The 22,755-nt window shown below is 27.2% G+C and overlaps 1 protein-coding gene across 3 annotated transcripts in view; it reads left to right on the top strand.

The window, feature by feature from the left end:
- LOC102672950 (trehalase-like) overlaps positions 1 to 22,165 on the top strand; it is a 68,804-nt gene extending 46,639 nt beyond the window's left edge. For 2 of the 3 annotated variants that reach the window (XM_031512203.1, XM_031512200.1), the window contains exons 2-10: positions 5,513 to 5,629; positions 6,804 to 7,105; positions 7,655 to 7,833; positions 11,564 to 11,745; positions 12,951 to 13,197; positions 13,764 to 14,001; positions 16,196 to 16,395; positions 21,193 to 21,360; positions 22,023 to 22,165. In XM_031512203.1, the coding sequence (XP_031368063.1) occupies positions 6,817 to 7,105; positions 7,655 to 7,833; positions 11,564 to 11,745; positions 12,951 to 13,197; positions 13,764 to 14,001; positions 16,196 to 16,395; positions 21,193 to 21,357 (1,500 nt within the window). In that variant the 5' untranslated portion in view covers positions 5,513 to 5,629; positions 6,804 to 6,816 and the 3' untranslated portion in view covers positions 21,358 to 21,360; positions 22,023 to 22,165. Of the gene's footprint in view, positions 1 to 5,512; positions 5,630 to 6,803; positions 7,106 to 7,654; positions 7,834 to 11,563; positions 11,746 to 12,950; positions 13,198 to 13,763; positions 14,002 to 16,195; positions 16,396 to 21,192; positions 21,361 to 22,005 lie in introns of all 3 variants that reach the window. The other variant, XM_031512202.1, reaches the window with a different exon arrangement.
- The last annotated feature ends 590 nt before the right edge of the window (positions 22,166 to 22,755 follow it).

Raw genomic sequence — 22,755 nt, 5'->3', positions numbered from 1 at the left:
TTTTTTTTTTTAAATTTCTTCTTAACTCTTCATTTTATTTTTTTCTTTTTTTTTAATAGGATATGTATTTTTTAATTAAATAGGATATTTAATTAAACGAATTAAAATTGTCTTCCTTAATCTCGTTTAAGATAATTTATAATTAAATTAGGTTTAAAGGAGAATTATTAAACTTTTGTGAAAAAAATTTAATAATTTTCCAATATTCTAACTAGAAAAGATATCTATTAAAATAAATTTTATATGTATAAAAGATGTAGTATTAAATTTTTGTTACATAAAAAAAGCTTCATAAAAGATGGGCATAAATTCCAAATCTTTTGAATATTAATGTATTTCTTTATAGACTTTTTTTTCAAATTTAGACAGAACATCTTTTCGAAAAATTATTTCTTACAACAAATTTTTCGAGGATAAATTAATATCCAACCATCCAAGAATAACTCGATTCTTGCTTTCCTCGCCATCATTTATCTTATCGACTTGTGTCGCTCTTTCTTTCAATATATCGATCGATATACGATAACCTGATAATGAAATTATACTGATTACACATGTGTAATCCTCTTTCATCATAGCTACTTATCATTATGGATCGAGCAAACTTTGGAATTATCTCCAAGTATATACGTACACGTGAATCTCTCTCTCTCTCTGTCTCTCTTTCTTTCTGGCTTATCGTCACCTTTTGGTGAAGCTAATTAACCAGTTTACAATGGAAAATTTACATTTTCAAAGTTAGACCAATTACAGTGGTGCACTACCCGTTCCATTAAAAGTGAACTCTCTTAGAAAGAGAGAAATTCTCTATGAAATCTCTCAGATACAATGATTTATTCGCGAGTATATGGTGAATCCTGTGCAACTCGAGTTACAAGGGAAAACAGAATTAACTGATTGTGAGAGAGCAACCGTGAACCCTTAATTCGCTTGAGACTGAATGAAATCAGTTCAAGAGGAATCAAACTCGTGCTCGTTGAGAAATCTGCATATTTGCATATTGTAGTTGATTCTTCTTCTCTCGAGTCGTTGTTTCATAAGGATGTTTTATGAATATCGATTGTTAATTTGAAATATATAATAAATTTATAAATAATTTCGAGTAAATAAAAATTCACGAAGTCAGGACGAGAAAAGAACTCGTCTCCAATCGATTCCTTAAAATATGAATTAAAAAATTATGAAAATCTTTCTTTTCATTTAATAATAATGTACATCAATTACCAATGATAAATTACCAATCTTCTTTGATAATTTGTTTTTTTCTATGGCCCAAAAAATACTATATTTCATCATTGGATCTCCTAATCTTAGTTAATTTATTTCCATGTGTCATTTCGTGTGATTTCGTACTTCGTTTCCAAAGACTCTCATTCGAGGGGGGATGTAATTTATCCCGAATTACATCCCTCAGATCTAGATAAAATAACGTGAAAGAAGGAGGAGTGTTGATTAGGCCGATTGAACGAACCCCTGAGAAATCTTTTTCAAAAGAAGGGGGTCCCTTTCCATCTTCGAGTATCGTAATGTCGATTCCACGAAATGGCCTTAATCAAGTTGGGGGAGCTTTGGAAATATTATTCAGCGAGGAAAATAGAAAAAAAAAAGGAAGAGGAATAATAATACAGTGGTGAGACTTTGTAATGATGATTTTACATTTGATGTTTTTGATTTTCGCGTTATGTGATCACTTTGTTGTAGATTGTACATAGACAAAAGTGAATGTGAAATATAAAAATTTAATTGTAAATTAAAAAGAAATGGGCTCGATTGAACATTAGACTTTTTTGAGAAAAGAAATATCAGAAGATTTAATTGAGAGAGTTAATGGATTAATGAAGTTTTGCTCAAAAAAATTAAATAGCTGCATCGAAAAATACAAAAAGCATTTAAATAATAATATCAACCCTTAAAACAGGGGATGAAAAATTTGGAGAAATTAATAATAAGAAACTATAAAAGTCTCTCGAGTGATAATATCCATCTTATAATTTATTTTCGATATTTGGAAAGAACTGAAATAAAATATTGATATCCGTGTTCTAAATTTACTAAATCTACTTCATAAATTTTTATTCCATGTATAGAAATATACATTTCGACGTCGTGAAAGATGTATAAGAATTTTTATAGTAGTATTTCGATCCTCTGTATACTTCTTTTACTTGGACATGTTCTCGTGCAAGTTTGACGAAGGTAACATCAATCGAACGATAAAACGATGGCAAAAGAAGCAGGTAGCCTGTAAAAAAAATTCATGGCCCGAGTGAAACGATTTGCTTTACTCGAAATATCCCTTCGATAAAAACGATTGAAGAAGTGGTTCCCTCTATGGAGAGGCAACCACCTCGAAATGGAGGACAGTTCGTGATTTATTTGATCGTCGACTTTCTTCGAGTGTCCTCCATATTCCTATATTTTTTTCCCTCGATTCTATGATTTCTACATTCCATAATATTTTTTCTTAGAATTTATTTCTCGAAGGGTTTGATCCTGTTCAAATAATTTTGTCATTTCATTGATATTATTGGTATTAAAAATTTTCCAAGTAATTGTGCAATAAGAAAATTTAAATTGTTTTCGATAGATTAGTGTTATTTAATTATTTTTTCTCAATTTATTTATTTATTTATTTTTTAATGAATTTGAGTTTTTAAAGACTCAAATATGTTATAATAAAGAAGAGAATGTCTCTAAGAAAGGCATTTAAATTCTTCAAGTTTTTAATTAACAATAAAAATAATTCTTTTATCCAATTCTAATAGTCAAAAAAAAATTGATTCTACGAGAAAATCTTCTGTTCTAACAAATTTCTTTCATTTTATGCATTTATGTCACATTTATTTCAATGTGCAAGCATAACTATCAAAGTGTGAACAAAATTGTAGGCCATCTATAAAATTTTTGAAAGCCATTGAATTGAGATTCCATCAATCAAAACTTTTCTTTAAATACCTATCTAAAAACCAAGATAAAACATTGATATATATATGTTCAGGAGGAAGAGAGAATGAATGACAGAACGACAAAGGTCGACAATTGCGGAAGGATAACGATTTTTTATTCTTTTTTTTCTTTTCCATTTTTTTTTTTTTTCTGTTTTTATTCACAATGGTAAGTATGAAATCTAGGGTGCGATGATCATAGTTACGATATCATCCTTACCTCCTGTTGAGGATGGAGGGTAAGAATGCATAGAAGACTAGAGGAAACGAAAAAAAAAAAAGTAATAAGAAAGAGATGGAAGATACTTGGTCCTCCTTTATTTTTTTTCTCTAACGAGAAACGATAACGTCAAGGAACTCATTTTTTTGAGATTTCTAAAATAAAAAGAATCTCTCTTTTGTTTTTTATTTATTTAAAATAATATTGGTCTTATGAAGGAAATTTAAATTTAATTGTTTAACTCTTGTTTTGTAAATTATCATCTTAACAAATATTTAAACATTTTATTATATTCTATCTAAATTTTAATGTATTATATTTTATGTTATATATTATATTAAATTTATTTTTATAAATGTCATTATTAAAAATTTATTTATTTATTTCAAAGTCTATTACATTCATTTAATTTTATATTTTACATAGTAGTCATAATTGCATTAATTTCTATACATATGCTTCATTTTTAAATTTAATTCTTGAGGAATATTTATAGAATAACAACACAGATCTTTACTCATTGAAAATTAATAAAACCTACGTTTAGTCTTATGTGATTCAATGATTCTGTTCAAACAGATAACGATGTTTTTCATATACACAATTCTTGAGAATTTTATTCTCTAAACAGTGCACACGACAAGAAAGCACGAGATAAAAAGATTTCTGACCTGATTTTTAGTTAAACTAAAGATTAATATAAGAAAAAAAAATATTTCTATTTTCCTCTTACAATTACGCATTTATTATCAAAATATTCTTTTCCCTAAAATTTTCTCTAAAATATGATTATCTGATTTTCTTAGAAACTAATTTTAAAATATCTAGGTAACTTTTTATTTTTATTTCCTTTCAATCACAAGTAATCACAGATATTTTCAAACGATACAATTGGCAAGAAAAGAGTAACAATGACGAGAGTACAAATTTCGGTTCAGGGATCAAGAACACTGGCAGCTGTTTTTCACTCGATCGATTTTGGCACCACGGTAATTCCTTTTCGTTTGGCGGACACGTGGAACAGTAGGCGCTGTTTCGGCTCGGTTTACTTAACTGCTGTCAGCTTTGTGCCAAATCCGCATCGGCGTTAAATTTGCCCCTTATCGTGATGTCATTTTTTCGTGGATTTGTGTTCGGCTATCTTTATCGTCGTGACGACTACTCGTGGTGAAATATATGTGTAGAAATGGACGTTGATGGCGATTGTCGGGTAATCTTTATCGGAATAGAAATCGATGTAGAGAGGATCTCGTGAGATACGTGATGCGAGTTAATAATTTTCGTTCGACTTTTAATTTTGTCATTCTTCCATTTCATTTTTTTTTCTACTGTGTATTCTATTTTTAAAAAATTCTTTCTATCTTTCCATTGTATTTATTTTTGAATAATTTTTTCTAGTTTTTATTCTTAGATTAAGTTAGATTTTAAATATTTTAATCTTAAATAATTATTTAATGTTTCAGACAAAATTCTTTGCATTTTTATTAAGTTGTCGATACGAATCTTAATCGAATTTAATATTGAAAATTTATAATTAATTATAATACACAATTTGCTACATTATAAGATAATTGATAAAATAATATTCAAATTGTATTTACGTATTAGTTATTTGATATTTCAAACTTTGAATTCAGGTAAAAGTTTTATAGAATAATAATTTAATATTTGAAGAAAAAATATAAAAGATCACATTTCATAGATTAATTTCAAATAATATCTCATATGCCACAATTATTACACAAAATTCTTTTAATATTTTTAATTTTTAGAAACGCAATTTGTAACTTGCATATTATTTAAGAAAAGAATAAATTTGTATACACTATTTGAAGAATGATTTGACTCGAATAAAGATTTTTCACTTTATTTTTCAAATATCGTAATGTTTACTCGATATTTTATGTTTTCCTTTGTACATCACAGTTTACCATTATACAAATTCTACAATTTTCTCTCCATTCGAATCTTGCATACATGATACGTCGTACAAACAATACATTAATTACATTAAAAAGAATAATTAACCATAACAATACTCGGATACAATGGAGAGCAAAGTGGTTAAAGATTTTATAATAGACTTTTATTCTATTTATTCCTCGTCAAACGAGCTTTCATATACGAATCGGATCAAAGGATAATCGGCTCAGGAAATGACCGTGCACGGATTATTGATTCGTATCCACCATCCAGGATGATGACATTTCTATCTGTAATTCTTATGAAAAATAAAAACTTCCATCTGAAATATTCGAGCTTTCCATCCTCCCCCTCTTCCGGGATAAATAAGTTCGATTTTTCAATTTTCAATAATTAACTAACTTTAATTGTTTTATTCTTTCAGCGAGATCTATTGCACGGGGGAACTGCTGAAGACGATACAGCTGGCTGAAATCTTCCCAGACAGCAAGACGTTCGTCGATCTTCATCAGATAAACGACCCCGAAATAACTCTTTCCAAGTAAGTGATTGATTTTTTTCTAACGTGTGTGTCAATTTTCTTTTTTATATAAATTTTGTAAAATATATCTTATCAAATCTTTTAATAAAAAAATATATATATATTTTTGATAAATTAACAATCAATAGAATAAAATGTGATTTCCTGTAATATCTTAGAATCCATTTAGCGTATCTTGATTTTTATCTTCGAGAATCGAATTTAAAAAAAATATCATAATTCGAAATTTATGTTTTACATTATAAAATTGAAAATGATAAGATTAAAAAATTTTGACACACACGTATTTACAGAATATTGTACAGAATACCGTGAATTAAAAAGAAAAAAAAATAAATAAAAGAGAAAAAGCCATTTATTCACTTTAACTACATCTATGATCACAGAACTTTTTTTTTTTTTTTAAATTGTTTCGCTTTTTTCGTGAGGACCTGTTCGATTTTCACTAGTGGTACAAAGCGAGCATTGTTTCGGCGATTGTTACGTACAGAGGGGTACGAGAAAGGGTAGTTAACTGGCTCGAACAAAATAGGGTGAATTTCCTCTCGTTTTATAGGGATTGCAAAGCGAATTCGAGTAGAGTGTAAAGCTCGTTCAAGTTTAGCGTTAATGGGCAGAGGAATTGATCTTTTATGCGTTGAAGATGGCATATTGATAGATTATGTATAATTGTTTAATGATATCTGCATCGAATCATATAATTTATTATTTCTTTCTTATATTTTGATTTTCTTCAACAATGTATTCAGAAATTCCATTCCATGACTCGAAATAAAATAGAAATCAAAAATATAAAAGTCACTTGAATCTTGAGACTTTTTGAAGAAACATTTATTAATAAATTAACAAGCCATTATTCCTATATAAATTTTACATTCTCCATACATTTTTAATTTTCCTTTTTAATACAATTTACAATTTAAATTAAATACTGAACTTTTAAAATATAATTCTTGATCTTATTTCGAATCACACGAAATAAATAAATATAAAATATTTCTTTATTTTTTCATTTTGTAATATTTTTTTTTTTTTACTATCATTCATCATTCACGTAGTACACTCTCACATCTTATTTATCTCGTTAATGAATGCGGCTCCATTCGACTGACCGCTAATCATTACAACGTTTCGTGATGGGTGATTGATTAACCGGATGATTGATTGTATCCAGCTTCTACAGTTTGATGAATGAAACGGGGAACAAACCGAGTAAAAGTCAGCTGGTGAGATATGTTAATGAAAATTTCGCCTCGTCGAACGAGCTCGTGAACTGGACGCTGCCAGATTGGACGGAGAGCCCTTCGATCTTGAAACGAATCAACGAGGCCAAGTATCGCGAATGGGCGAAACATCTGAACGAAATTTGGAAGGAATTGGCGAGGAAGATCAATCCAGAGGTGGCCGAGTATCCTGAGAGGCATAGTTTGATATACGTGAACAATGGATTCATCATTCCTGGTGGTCGGTTTAAAGGTAAATTAATTTTATATTTTGATGTTTATAGAATTTAATTTAGTAAATTTTATAAAGTTTGATATATTATTGAAAATATGAATCTAAATCTAAGTTTAAATTTTAGAATGTCTAGTGTGGTATTTCAATTTTTATTGATAGAAATTATTTTTACTAGTAAATTTTACAACAAATATGAATAAATTGTAGATTGTAGATATTATTAGAAAGGAAATTATTTTTTAAATTTTTTAGAATGTTTGATGTATTTATGTGTTTCGAGAATAATTCTTATCTTATGAATATTGAGAAAAGAATTGTTTCTCTAAATAATTTCGAAATATTCTTTGTTTTATAAACAATTGGAATTAATAAATTTTTCAATAAAAATTTGTGAAGATATATCTAAAATGAGAAACATAGAAATATAGCTTGACAAAAACATGTTGACTATGTTCAATGTGTGGATTGATCTAGTTATTAAATTTTGTTCAAAATTTTATTCGGCATACTTGATACTTATAACATTAAAGAATATTTAATAATTATATATATTTTTTTTTTATACAGAATTTTATTACTGGGACAGTTACTGGGTGATTGAAGGTCTGCTGTTATCCGACATGTATCAAACTGCCAGAGGGATGATAGACAATTTCTTATACATGGTGAAGAAATATGGTTTCATACCCAATGGTGGCAGAATTTATTATCTTATGAGGAGCCAGCCACCTCTATTACATCTCATGGTACGTTATTTTTTCTTATATTGTCTTTAAACTCGTTTATCTTCCTTTCTACGATAGATGCAAAAGAGTATTTTCACATTATTAAAATATGTTATTTAGGCAAATTTAAATATTATTTAAATTATAAATATTAATTAATTATTAAACGTTTCGATATTATAAGTAACAAATCAAATAAGTCAAATTGATTATGCATAATTGTTGGCAAAATTGATACTTATTTTTATTCAGACAGAAACATAATTGTATATTATATTACAAATTGATAGTTATAGTATCTATCAAATTATTTCATTGAAAGATAAAAATAATTAAAGAACTTTCTTGTATATATAGTAATTACATAGTATAGAATATATTAATTTCTTTATTCAAATTGTCCATTTTAAAGAAACATAAAAAAAAACGAATAATCAATTCAAGAAAATTAATTTCTCACGTAATTACTAGACGGAAAGGAAACACATAAAATTTAATTGAACTTGTTGAAAACGTTCAAGCTATCCATAGAGCTTATTCTTCTGGAAAATTTGTTTCCCTTGTTTACAACTCTCTCTGAAAATCTTCTATTACTTTTACTTATGAAACTGTAATTACTAACCATTCTCTGGAGAAGATTACTATATAAATAATTCCATTTCAATCTTTCACCAAATAATTATATACATTGTAGACAATTCATAATAATCTCTTGTACCCATTAATCGAACAATCATACAATCTTCAAGAAATTTAGCAGCAATGCTAAATTAAATGTCACCACTGATACTTTTAATTACCAATTATTAATTTCACATTAATTTCTAAATTTTATTAATTATCAATAAATAAGAATTACGAGATAGATCCCACTATCCAATTCGAATCTCTTCAATAATAATCGTGTTAATAGCAATTACAATTATATTGCCCTATCTCTCCATTCTCCATTCTCCATTCTCCATCGATATATACATTCCATCGAGTTCCAAGTCGACTCGACAGCTGGATAATTGCTTGTCCACCTAAATTTCCACGATATCCAATTCGAATTCTCCTCGTTGGTAAAGACAATGGAGCGGTGGAGCAAGGAATTTTAACTTCTCCTCGAGCTTTCAACGAGTCAACAAAAGTTTTCGCATTTTCCTTTCTCAGAGAAAGGCGATGGGTCCGGCTGGAAAGATTTCCACGCAATTGGAGTTGGGGAAATTCAATAGTCGGAAAATAGTTCGCAATTTAAGACCGAAATCGATATGAACTGTCGTGGACGTGGTTGAAACGCGGTTGGTTTTGGCAAGAAAATTCGACGAAAAGCTGAAACAATTTTGTCATAATGGAATCGATGCTTTTTTCTTTTATTTTTTCTTTTCTTTTTCTTCTTCTTTTTTTTTTTTTTTTTTTTTCTTTTCTTTTTCTTCTTCTTTTTTTTTTTTTTTCTTTTCTTTTTCTTCTTCTTTTTTTTTTTTTTTTTTGTTAGAGAAGATTCATTCAAGATGATATTCGTATAATTAATCTCTTTGCGGATATAGGAGAGAATTGGAAATGAAATTTATGGAATTCTTGAGGTGATTTGAATTATGGGTTGAATTATTTTAATGAAGGTGTTTTTAATTAGATTGAAATGTTGGAATAATTTGAAGAAAGTAAAAATCATTTTTAATAATGATTGTAAGAGATGAATAGCAAGGAAATGATAAAGTAAAAAAGAATTATGAAAGTATGATACATAGAATGTTGAGTAATTTTATAAAAAAAAAAGATTTTCAAAATGTGTTCTGAGTTATAAAGTATTCTGATTTTTTAAATATTTTCTGAATTTTAGTCAAAACAAAAAGTTATCTTTACATTCTAATAATTTAAGAAAAGATTTCATATTGGAATAATATTTAGTAGAGAATTGATTTGTATTTATGAAGAAATGAATAAGTTGAATAGGTTTTAGAATTTCCGTTAAATGAACGAAAAATTTTTTATTAAAATGAAGGAGAAAGAAAAAGGAAATAAGGTTGGTAAGTTGAAGTGTATAAGTCAAGGAATTTAGAATCACTGCAGGTGCACTGGCTCGAATAAATCTGAAAAACCAAGGAAAAATACGAAAATCGTAGCCGTGCAAACTCTTTGCCTTCACGAGAAGAAAATATATTTCCACCAGCACGTTGGTGGAAAGATTCTCATAGTACTTTTAGCCAGTTCTTTGACAAAGCAAAGAGCAATCTCGAGCCATTCTTCAAATAATATTTCAAAAAATCCATTCTTCTTCATACTTTCTTTATACTTTGATTTTCTTTTCTTCGAATCAATCGAGATTTAAATATTCTTCCGAAATTTTCCACAAAAATTCCATATATTCTTCTCGTTTCTCCAATATTGAATAAAATAAATAAAATTACAAAACTAAGAATCATAAGTCCATATAAAGTAGAACTGTGTTATAATTTTACATTATTGCAATAAACAAATTAAATCCAATAATAAAGAATATATAAATATACGAATTTTTAAATATTTTTAAATATTTCCAAACTTTTCTTAAATATTTATTTCTACGTAAATTGTTTAAAATAATTTCCACGTGACTTATGCCACCACATATATAATTCTCACGTGAAATTATTATTTATTTTGCGAGCAAATATTTTATTATTCTTCAGCAATTGAAAATTAATCTGTACTACGTATTTATCGATTATCATACTTAAAGATGTATCAAGTTTTCTCTTCCACTTAACGGATTAATGGGCCGAGTTCAATAAGTTCAAGTGATGGTCTTTTTTTTTTTTAAGATGGAAAATATTGTTCCATAAATGTAAATCGGGAGGCAAGGAATATATATGTTCACGATGCGCATTTCGAAACTTTTGTTCCGTAATACAGCACTTGAAAAGTCCGATAGAAGAGTGCGCTTACCCTCCATATCTCCCCAACCCTCTCTAATGTGTTTTCGGTAAGGATGGTCGGATTGCTGCTGCGCTTGTTTATTTCAGAAAATAGCCAAGTTTTGAACAAGAGAATATCACGGAAGTTTGTTGAATATATATATGAATATCGTTTGTAAATATCAAATATTTCCATCGAATATTAGAGATAGGTTTATTTGATCAAAGAATTGATGAGAAACAAAAATTTATGATCGAATAAATTTTCTTATTATTCGAGGAGAGATGGTTGAGAGATGATTTTGTAAAAATGTTGATATCGAGATATTTATATTTTGAATATTTTGTATCATATACATAATCATACACATCAACACGTATACATTGTGTACATTTTGCACCATTAAATTTTCTGTGAAAATATCTGGATATTTATCGATTCATATCACGTAAATATTAAAATATATATTCAAATTAAAATAAATAATTAAATAAATAACTCTAGAATGTAGCTTAATGATAATGGATTAATGAAGATAACACATTATGGTTATGTATCCATTTGCTCTTATATTTTGTAATGGAAAAATGTACTTATCATTATTCTACTGAATCTTTTTAGTGAAGCTTTGACCTATTTATATTTATTAATTAATTCTATTAATTCCATTAATCCTTGAACGAATAAATAAAAGTATTATTATTTATATAAACAAATGAAACAAGAAAACAGTGTACATGAAATAATATCATTTGTCAATTTTTATCACTGTTGTTTCATATTTATGAATATAATCTAAAAGAATTGTATATCTTATGAGAAACATATAATAGTTTATTGTGTTCTACTAATAATAATATTTTCTGTTTAACAGGTCTCAAGATATTTGGAGTTCACTCGGGATTACGATTATTTACGTTCGATTATATCCACTTTGGAAACTGAATTTTCTTTCTGGCAACGAGAGAAGATGATCGACGTTGAGAAGGATGGAAAAATATATAAAATGGCGCACTACGTGGTTAATAGTACCAGTCCTCGACCAGAAAGTTACAGGTAATAATGAATAAATTTGATATAATAGACTATAAATGTTTATACGAATTTTTATTAACATTAAAACTGAAGAAATTTAATTTAAAATTTTTTTAATCCTTTAACATTACATTAGATTGTTTTTTAATGTTTTTTAAATTGTGATCCCTTTCTAATATTCTAATAATATTTCTAATATTCAAATAACTTGCAACTCTTTCAATGTTCAATTAATCTTATTTTATTCTAAATATAAAAAGGATTTATAAAATTACATAAGAATGACAAATAATATTCTGTAAATCAATATATTGTATTTGTTATTCCTTTTTATATTTAGTGAAGTATAATAATAAATTGACTTTTGAATTTGCACAATGATAAACTAGATTGTATTCCAGGCACGTATTCATAGCAAGCTAACAATTTGTAACGACAAATTTATGTCTTGCAATGATAATATTTAAATGTTCTCTGGTTTACATCTCCTTGAAGTATAATCGAATGCAAATATTAATGTATCCCATGAACTGTCATTAAATTTAGGCTTTTCGTATAAATTTCGAATTCATTTGAAGTTTGTCAAATTTGTTTGTGTTTCGTGTATACGTGAAAACGGTAATCTCGTTTAGATTAGCATTGATTTCATGAAGACAGGAAATTTCAAACTGCTCTCCTTACTTAATCAACTTTGATAAATTTAGTTTGTCTTTTAGATATGTATTAATGAAGATACATGATAGCTTTATAGTTAATTTTAATATGAATATTTAACAAGTTTAGAATCTTTATAAATACCAAAGTTAGACATTCTAAGGATTCTAAGAATTTTGAGCTCTTAGGATCCAGAGATCTTTGAAATTCTTAAATTTTAGGATTCTTATATTTCTCAGCTTTAGAATTTAAAAAATTTTCAACCCTCCAATTATTCCAAAATACTTTATGAATTTCCCAATCTTAGAATGCTACAATTTTTTGATCTTACAATTCTGAGATCTTTAAAATTCTAACATTTTTTTAGAATCCCTGAATTTAGAATCACAATTTTTGAATCCTTAAATTTTGGAATTTCAGAATTTCCAATGATCCCTTAATTCTACAATCATTCAATTTCTTCAATCCTTTCCTATCCTAACAAATATAAATATTCCAATACTCTCCTTATCCAATATCAATCCCATAACTAATACATACATAAATTCTTTTTTCTCTTTTTATAATATCAGAGAGGATTATCTCATGGCGCAGCGGATGCCCGAAAAATCACGAGATTTCTTTTACAATAATATAAAGGCGGGCGCCGAAAGTGGCTGGGACTTTTCCAACAGGTGGTTCATACGAAACAACAATAGCAGTACGCTCAGTTTATATAATATCTCCACGCAATACATAATACCTGTCGACCTTAATGCGATTCTGCAACAAAATGCCCGGCTCCTCGGCGAATTTCACACTCTGCTCGGGAACAATGCGGTAAGCTGTGAAACATTCGTTGACAAACATACCGCGTTAAAATTCATCCGATAAATTGTGCTACACACAGTGGCTTTCGGTATATATATATCAGTAGAATTTAAAGGTTGATCAATGGATGTCGATTATTCATTTAAGATTAACTTGTTTCGTAGAGCTGAAACTGATTCTTTTGTTGATTGATTAATGTAAAAATTTAATCGCCTTGCACATTTGGGGACGAGTAACGTGATTTATCATGTATCTTGATTCATGTATTTGTTTTTCAATATTTTGGATATATTTTTAGATATATGTTTTATTTGATGAATTATATTAGCTTTTAAGATATGCAGATAAAGGATAAAGTTTGGAATAAGGAAAAGTGAAATGTTAAATAAGAGTGATTATTATAAAACTTTTATTAAATAATAAATTAGTAAACTTTTATTTAATAGTAAATTTCTCATTTTAATATTATCTCATATTAAATTCTCTTGATTAATATTGCAAAATAAAATATATTTTTGATATTGAAATTTTTATATTTCATACGATATCAATTGCTATAAATATAATTTTTCTAGAAATCTCAGTATTATCAAAAGATAGCATCACAGCTTCAAACGGCCATCGACAATGTTCTGTGGAACGAAGCGGATGGAATATGGCTGGATTACGATCTGAAGAACCAGAGGCCTAGGCATATGTTCTACCCTTCGAATCTTGCGCCACTTTACACTAAAAGTTACAATCGTGGTCAACGTGATTATGGCGCAGCTACTCTGAGATATCTCAAATCGCAGAATATCGACAACTTCTTTGGTAAGTTTTTGTTTTGTAATAATTCTTTTTTTTTTTCTTAACTTTGAATTTCAAACTCTTATTTTAATTTTATATACGTGAAAAATAATAAATTTCTTCTGATTTCTCACATTCAAAAGATGCTTTTGAAAAGGCTTTTCGTGGTCAAAAGTCATTTCTATAAGGATGAAATCGAATGGAATTGGAATGATAAGAAATAAATTCCACATCTTTTTATACCTTTGGTTACGAGAAAAGGCGACATTTATCATTCATAGAATACAATATTCAATATTAATATTGATATTTAATTTTTTATCTTCCTCTTCGAACAAAAATTATATTATTCCTTAATAATATAATAAATATAATAGAATATTAGAATATTTATTAATAACACATTTTTAAAAGTTCATAAAAATTATATGATATAAAATTAATATAATAATATTAAACAAAGGACATACATCTGATAAATTACAAAATTCTCTTTCTCTATTCACATTGTACTCCATATCTTCCATATCAAATCAATAATTCATTTGTCGTTTACCTCACTCATCATATATCACATAAACAACTAAAGCCACCATGATTAAGCATTCCACGCGGTTAATCTATCACGCATTCATTATCCAACATACATCTGATACCATCTCGAAACTTTCATCCTCGAAACACATTCAAGGATTACAAAATTTTACTCAAAAATCGTTTCGAAAGCTAGGAAAAAAAAAAAAACTAAAAGCCAGCCTTAAAACCGCTTTTTGTTTCACGTCCATATCTCAATTGGTTACCAAGATACAAAGGTTTAAAGCTTTAAAGCGTTGGCCATTTAAAGAGTACGCTGAATGGTAGCCTAATTCGCGGAATACCGGCGTGACCCACATTTTTTCCTTGAAAGTATACATATGTAGGTTTGTGGTGGTGGTGAAAAAGGATGGTGACTCGTCTGTCACTGACCATTCAGGTAGCGATGGGATTAAGTTCAGCGTATAGTTATAAATCCAAAATTAAATTCAATGCAAAAAAATCATTTCTAGAAGATAATAATTAACTATTTTATGAAACACATGTAAATTATTTCTTAAATTGTATGAGAATTACGAATTTCAAAGATAATAAAGAAAATTAAATAAATGAATAAATCTTTAGTAACATACATATCGAATTTATTCGACTTATATTCGATTCTATTTTGAAATAGTTTTTTCAATTTTGAAAATACTCGTAGAGAATTCGAATTTGTCACATTTAGATTCAGAATTTAATTGAAAGTATTTATTTTTCTAAGTTTCTATTTTTCCAAGAGATATTTCTTAAAAGATTCGAATTTTGTTTGTTAAATTTTCGAATCTATTTATGATTTGTTTAGTTCCATCGCTAGTCACAAGTGGCGCGAGTGTGATAGGTCAATGTCGTGTATACAGAAGCGAGAGATTCGAGGATGCGTCGAGAATGCAAGCAAGATGGAAACAACGAAACACACGAAATTGTGGTTCGCTTTAAACGACTTTATCTCAGGAACCGTGAGTCGTATCGGCTTGAAACAAAAACGATTTTAAAGCAGATGATATCTACTTTCTCGTGATAAAGTTTTATTGGAATCGCATAACTAGTTCTGCAGCATTCGGTCGGTCAAAGTTCAGTTTTAATTTTAAGAGATTTAAGATTGAAGATTCTGTGAAACTTAAAACAATTTTAACTTTATTTACTTCCTTTTTTTTTTTTTTTTTTGCAATTTCGTAGATTTAAAATGAGAGAAGTTTAATATGATATAAGTTTGGATACATTTTTATCGCGTGAAGAAAATAGAACAACGTATTTAATTTCTAGATTTCTTTTTTGCAGAATGTAATAATAGGATTAAGTTTTGCATATATTTGTAAAAAATAAATAAGTGAGTCCAAAATCCAGTGAATCCAAAAGATTTATTTGAAATACTATTTCTTTATTTAAGTATTATTTCCAAATAAGGAAATTTTATTTGGAAAATCAGGGAATAAAAATTTTTATTTATCTATTTTAAAAATCTATTTTTTTTTTTTTTTTGATTTCATTACTAAAAATTCATATTTGAGATTATAGTGAATATAAGAGGAGGATCTATTTAATTAAAGTAATTACATCCAGTTACATATAGTAAGAAAATGAGTTGTAATGAAGATAAAAGGAAACTCGTTTAATCGAATTCGTTTTCATTTCTTCCCCGCAGGAGGTACACCCACATCGCTAAATCATACGGGGGAACAATGGGATTTTCCAAACGCGTGGCCACCGTTACAATCGTTTATCGTAATGGGCCTCTACTGGACTGGGGCTAGGGAAGCAATGGATTTCGCCCATGAACTGGCGTTTAGATGGCTTTCTGCTAATTACGCTGGTTATAAGGAAACCGGGCAAATGTTTGAGAAGGTAAGCTGAAAAGGTATATCGAAAAATGATAAAGATAATTAAAATTTATTGGAAAGATTTTATTAAAAATATTATAGTGATAAATAATTGATCAAGAGAAATAGAGAAGTTAAATAGATAATATTTTATATTTTATATTGTTAAATTTTCAATGAAAATTGATATATTTTTTGAAAAAAAAAAAACTATTGAATAGCTTGGCAATCAAGAAAGAAAAGAAAATGAAATAGACAATATTTTAACTATCTGAACTTCCAATGGAATTTTTAATGAAAAAAATTAATATTCTTACAAATCTTTCTTTTCTTTTTTTTTTTTATCAGAATATCAATTTCATCAATTTTATTAACTCTGGAATCATTTTGTCTCAATTTTAAATCTTGGTCTCTTAAAAGTTAGAAGGAAGAAAAAGATGATAGTACTTCAAACAATAAGACGAAAGTTTCTTAAAAGGTCGAAATATTAAAAAAGATACTTCTGTTAAAAGTAATTTAATTGAAACTTTCTTTTATATAATATCTGAAATAAAGATATGAAAATAAAATAATCCAATATCTTTTGTATCAAAGATAAAAATTTCACACTTAGCTTAATAGTCTTTTCATTCTATAAATTACATAGCATAAATTTTTATTATATTGAAAATGATTTAAAAGTTTTAATTATTTCAAAATTGATTTATTTTTTCATTAATCATAATTGCAAAAATAAAAAAAACTATAATAGCTAGTATGCAAAGTATACGATATTTGCTGTAAAAAATTTATTTTAGAATTTAAAAATTCTCCACACATAAATATTGCCGAACAAATGAATAAATGTTAAAATACGTTAAAATATTCCCTTCTCATCAAAGGGTTCGAATACATGGATAGAATGAATCACTGCTCATCATTTTTCATCATACTGTCTATGAATTTTCACATAGTCAGAACCATTCGATCCTTTCCCTCCTTCTTTTTTTCTCTCTCCTTTTTTTTCTTTTTCTCTCTTCTTTTTTTTCCCTTCGTCGTTCATTTTTATATTTCACGATCGCACAAGAAAGATGCTCGACGAACGAAGGAAGAAAACATCATAGAGAACCATGAACCTTCCTCTCATACCTCATTTCGACCACGATACCGTGACGCGAAGGAAAATTTATGAAACTTGTTCGCAACGGGCAGCTTACTGATGAAAAATATCTTTATGTTTTTTTTGCCACGCATTTTCTTTTTTTTTCTTCTCTCTCTCTTTTTTTCCCTTCCTTCTTGTCTTGGACAAGACAAACTAAGCTTGGAAGAGTATATTTCAGAAATTTCTCTCAAAGGGTAAATTTATTGATTTAAATGTTCCATGTTCGAACAAATTGAGAATTGTCGCTGTTGGTGGTATGAAGAAATATAATGGTGGATGTTGTAAATAACATTCGTATCAATTTTTGGTATTCCTTTTATTCTTTTTATAAAAATATTTTTCTGACTTTTAATTGCCAGTTTTTGATGAAATTTCTGAAAAATATTTCGTTTTTTTTTTTTATTGTTAATTTTATCGTGACTGACAAAAAGTATATTTTTTCTCGGTGTTTAATGGTCAGTTTTTTAGAAATATAGGAGTCTATTTCGTACAAAGTATTAATAACAATATTTTTACAAGTATTATCAAATGTTTTTGAATATAAACGATTAATTTTAGATTATCTTTATCATTTTCTATTGAAATCTTCTTTAAAATGTGATAATTTACTCATAAGAAATGATACTTTCAATTCTTCAATTCACAAATTTTTAAAGAATACGAATTCGATTAGAAAGATTTTCATTATTCACAAAATTTTTAATATTACTTAGTTATTGATGATTTTTCAATAAATTAAAATTCAGATCTTTACCTACAAAGTTTTTCCAATATCTATTTTATTTATTCTAATAATACCTATTAAAGGACATAGATGTAAACAGATCCAAAGATTAATATCGAGCTGAAAGGAATTCAATATTGATTCCGAACCTCGTTTCAGCATTCCATAGATAATTCTCCGCTTAACGTATAAACCATCCGATGTGGAATATATTCCTTCGATCGCGAATCTCCACTCTGGAAATTACTGAAACGAATTAACAAAATTAAATTATCAGTCAAAATTCGTAACGAATGTTAATTTAAAAAAAAAAGAAAATTTATCTGCTTTACAGATATGTTAACATAATTGTTAAACGACGTTATGAAACAGAACGGTCGAAATGGAAGGAAGGAAAATAATTATTCGAGAAATTGAGATATATAAACGGTTTACAATGAAAAACGTGTCGATTGAAATCAACGATAATTAAAAAAATATTCATCGCAATCGTTAAAAGAAAAAATCAGTATATTCTTTGTCGTTGTAGAATATTCTTTGTAGAATAGAAATGAGGAATATTTCGTTTATCGAGATTTGTGTCAATCGATATAACTATCATTCAATCAAATGATACATATATATATAATAATATATAATGTGGATATATGTTATTATAGGAAATTAAAATTTAACGTGAAAATATTGAATTTTTCAAGAAAGAGTAGATATTTTTATTTGTTTGTGATTAAATTTTGATAATTTGTAAAATAGTTTCTTTTTTTTTAATATAAAACAGAGAAATCATAATCATTTATTATTTTATATATTATTAAATGTTTATAGAAAGTTTTTATTGAAAATTTTATTAAGTTGAAAAAGTAAAACAGATTATTATAATGTGAGACATTTTAAAAAAAATTAAAAAGTTAAAAAGTTTGGTAAAAGTAAAATATTATTGGAATTTTTATTAAATTCAAAAATTTAAATTGCCAAAGGATTAATTAATTTAATTAAGATTTCTAAGAAAAAAGATAATAGTTTGAAAGTATTATCAGTATTATAGGATTAAAAATTTTCTAATTGAAACGAAATATTCCGATAAAATAATTTCGTACAGCATGATAATATGTAATAACTTAGATCTTAATTAGAAAGTTTTCCCTCGAGTCGAAATCACGTTCATGTGGTCTTCCTTATAGATACATAAGGAACAGTAAAGAAGATTTAAGAGGCTATTCCGTAATTGCATCTGTGCTATTAATGACGATAATTCTTAATTAAATTTAAGGAATATAGGGATAAATGGTCGTCAATCTAATTAAACGATATGATACCATTAATTTTACCAATTTGATCGAAGAGAAAATTGATTGGGAAAGAGCAAACGAGTAATTTGTCAAAAGATGTTTAGAAAATATATTGTAAAATAGAATACAGATTTCTTTAGAGCAAGTTTAAATTATTTTTTAGAAACTTTTAGAAATTTAAAAAAGTTTAATCAAAGAAGAAGAAAATATGGGCATTTAAAAGTCAGACAGATCTCTTCGAAACAAACCTAAATTGAATGGTGAAAATCAAATTAAGAAAGTTTGTTAAACATTATTAACTTAAGAATTTTGAAATTTTCTTCAAGAGACAAGAGGGTTTACTTAGAAACTAATTTAACTTAATGAGACAAGAAATAATTAACACGCTCTTAAACAATTATCATATTCATTCAACGATTATAATCAAGTGTTTCTCGTAAAATTCTTAAGAAAGTAGATTTGCATCTTAATTTAACTTGGCCCTGGTTCTGAAAACGACTCTACTCTTTAATTAAATGCATTCATTTACCCTTAAAACAGCAGGATAAAAATAAAGAAAATGCAAATAGCATCGAGTTGACATATTTTTAAATAATATATTTTAACAACTTTCGAATGAACAACTGAAACGAGGTTTCTGTTCATCGCGAAGCTTTGTTTCAAAGCTTTATTCCAAAATCCTCTTTCTCCCTTTCAAAACATGATTTATTAATTTTCATCTCGATTCTTTGCTTTCTGTTTTGTTAAATATTTGCCGTGTAACGAGCATAAATTAATATCACTCGTAAATCGACAGATACTTTTTGTTTCCCAAATCTCGTCTGAACCTGTCAAATTTTAAAATTTTGTTAAATTAATGAATCTGATTTACACTTATTCGATTGATATTTCATAAAGTATGTGTTGAATATTAAATATAAAATCAAGAGAAATTATTTAATGTAGAAAATTAACGATGGTAAGTTATTTTTAATAAATAAACTTTAATATCTCGTAATATTATTTATATAAGAATTTTATTATTATATGTATCTTTGGATACATTTCGATCAGAATTTTTCTTAATGCTTTATTTCAAATATAATATAATTCAAAATTATCGTTTCTCATTGTTAATAATTGATGTCGAAAATTATTTTACTTATCATCATTCTTTCTTGTATATTCTTGTATTTTTTACAAGATTTTTTGCATGTCATATTTTCGATTCTTCACATTTAAAATTTACAATAAAAAAAATGCTTCAAAATTCCTCGATATACTCATCATATCTGCATCGCATCAAAATTTTTACCTTATCTAATTAAACGAATAAAATCAAAAAAAAAAAAAAAAGTTAATCCAAATTTATCACCCTTCTACTTGAAAGATTAAAATTTAGAAAAAGAAATAAAATAATTTCTCTCATTAAACAACCAAAATGATACACAATATCTTTGATTATTTTCTTCCAGTTTCGGTGATTGAAATGCAGAGAATTCAAAATTCATCTTAAAATTCGTCCACTTTCATTCTTAGAACTTAAAATTTGTCGAAAGTTTAAGACAGCTCTCAGTCGAAAGTTAAAAGGAGGAGCTGCATGACTTAATTACCGGAAGGGGATGTGCAGCCATCCTTTGAGAAACAAGAACGCGTGATTACTTGGTGTAATTAGCGTTTTAATTGCAGTACGATTCGATCGTGCCCGGCCAAGGCGGTGGTGGAGGGGAATACAACGTGCAGACAGGGTTCGGATGGACTAACGGGGTGGTCTTGGAGTTCCTCAACACCTTCTCGAGCATCAAGGTGAGGGAGGTTGGATACGAGGACGACTTAACCGAGATTGAACAGTAGCAGGTGAGATGATCAATCTATGGATTCACCTGGTGAGGGAAGATTTAATTTATGTGTAACTTGTGTGTGATAAATGGAAGTATTATTTAGATAATGTATCTTTGATGTTTACCATGCTTTTTTTGCAGTGAATATAGTTCAGATATTGGAAAAGAAATTTTGTGTAATTTTTAAATTACATACATTTGTTAAATATTTTAATTTTCAATTTGTGATGAAGGCGAAATGTGACAAATGGAAATATTTACATAGATAAATAATCTCTGATCATTTGAATCATACATTTTATAGAAGATATAATGTAAATATAAGAAGAATGTTATTAATGAAAATTCTATATTTTGTTTTCAAATATTTTAATTTTTAAAATGTGACAAAGGGAATGTATGATTGCAAAATGTTAACAAATGTAAATATATTTTATGTTATGAAGTAAATTAAAAAATTAAATTTGGAATTATTAAGATATTTATACAGAATTCAAAGTTTGTAATTTTTATTTTACAAATATTTTAATTTTAATTTTAAAATATTATGTAGTTTTTCATATTATTGTTTTTAATCATCAATCATGCCTTTTTTTAAATTGTTAGGTATCAATGCATTTATGAATATCTGGAAATTATTTAATTGTGTGTGCAAATTTAGATTAAATTTTGTTTCAGGTTTCATTGGTGATAATGCAACGTGTATTTTCCAACGATTCTAGTCCACACGGAAATACAGGGCAGCGCGTTTTATAAAACCCACCGTTTGTTCGATGCAAGTCTATGTATATTTTCAGCAAAATTTATCAAAAGTTTGAAAATTGTAGAGGAAAATCTTCTTCTATCGTTTTCGAAGCGAAATAACTCTAAATGAATAATTAGAAATGCGTTAAAAATAGATATGCTTTTATCTTAAAGCAAATATAAGAAAAAGAAATTTCAATTAAACATTTTTAACAGCTATTTATATTGATATAAATCGGAAAAGGAAAAAATAATTAATATTAATTATTAAATATCTTATTTATTTTCAGTTTTTTTAATACTTGAATGCATTATAAAGTTTATTTGTTAATAATTTATTAAAATAATTATGAATCCTTTTTCTTTTAAATCATCAAATGAATTTTCATATAAAATATTATCATATGAATATTATTTTTCATAATAATCAAAATTATGCATTGAGATATAAATTTGGAAGAATTATGAATGTCAATCAATATTTTTTTAATCGAATACAAACGAGTGTACAAGACATGGACGCAAAAAGGTATAATAATTGCGTGTGCAACTTCATCAGTATTTTAATTTAATATTATTTGTTATAATAAGTAGATTATATTCTAGAAAATTAGCATATCAGTTTCTTGATTGTTTCTCATGGAGAATGGCGACAAACTTCTGATAT

Source organism: Apis dorsata, unplaced genomic scaffold (genome assembly GCF_000469605.1).
Source record: "Apis dorsata unplaced genomic scaffold, Apis dorsata 1.3 scaffold_397, whole genome shotgun sequence".
NCBI classification, from domain to species: Eukaryota; Metazoa; Arthropoda; class Insecta; order Hymenoptera; family Apidae; genus Apis; species Apis dorsata.
The sequence above is the reverse complement of the archived record's forward strand: the minus strand, read 5'-3'. Positions and strand labels throughout refer to the sequence as shown.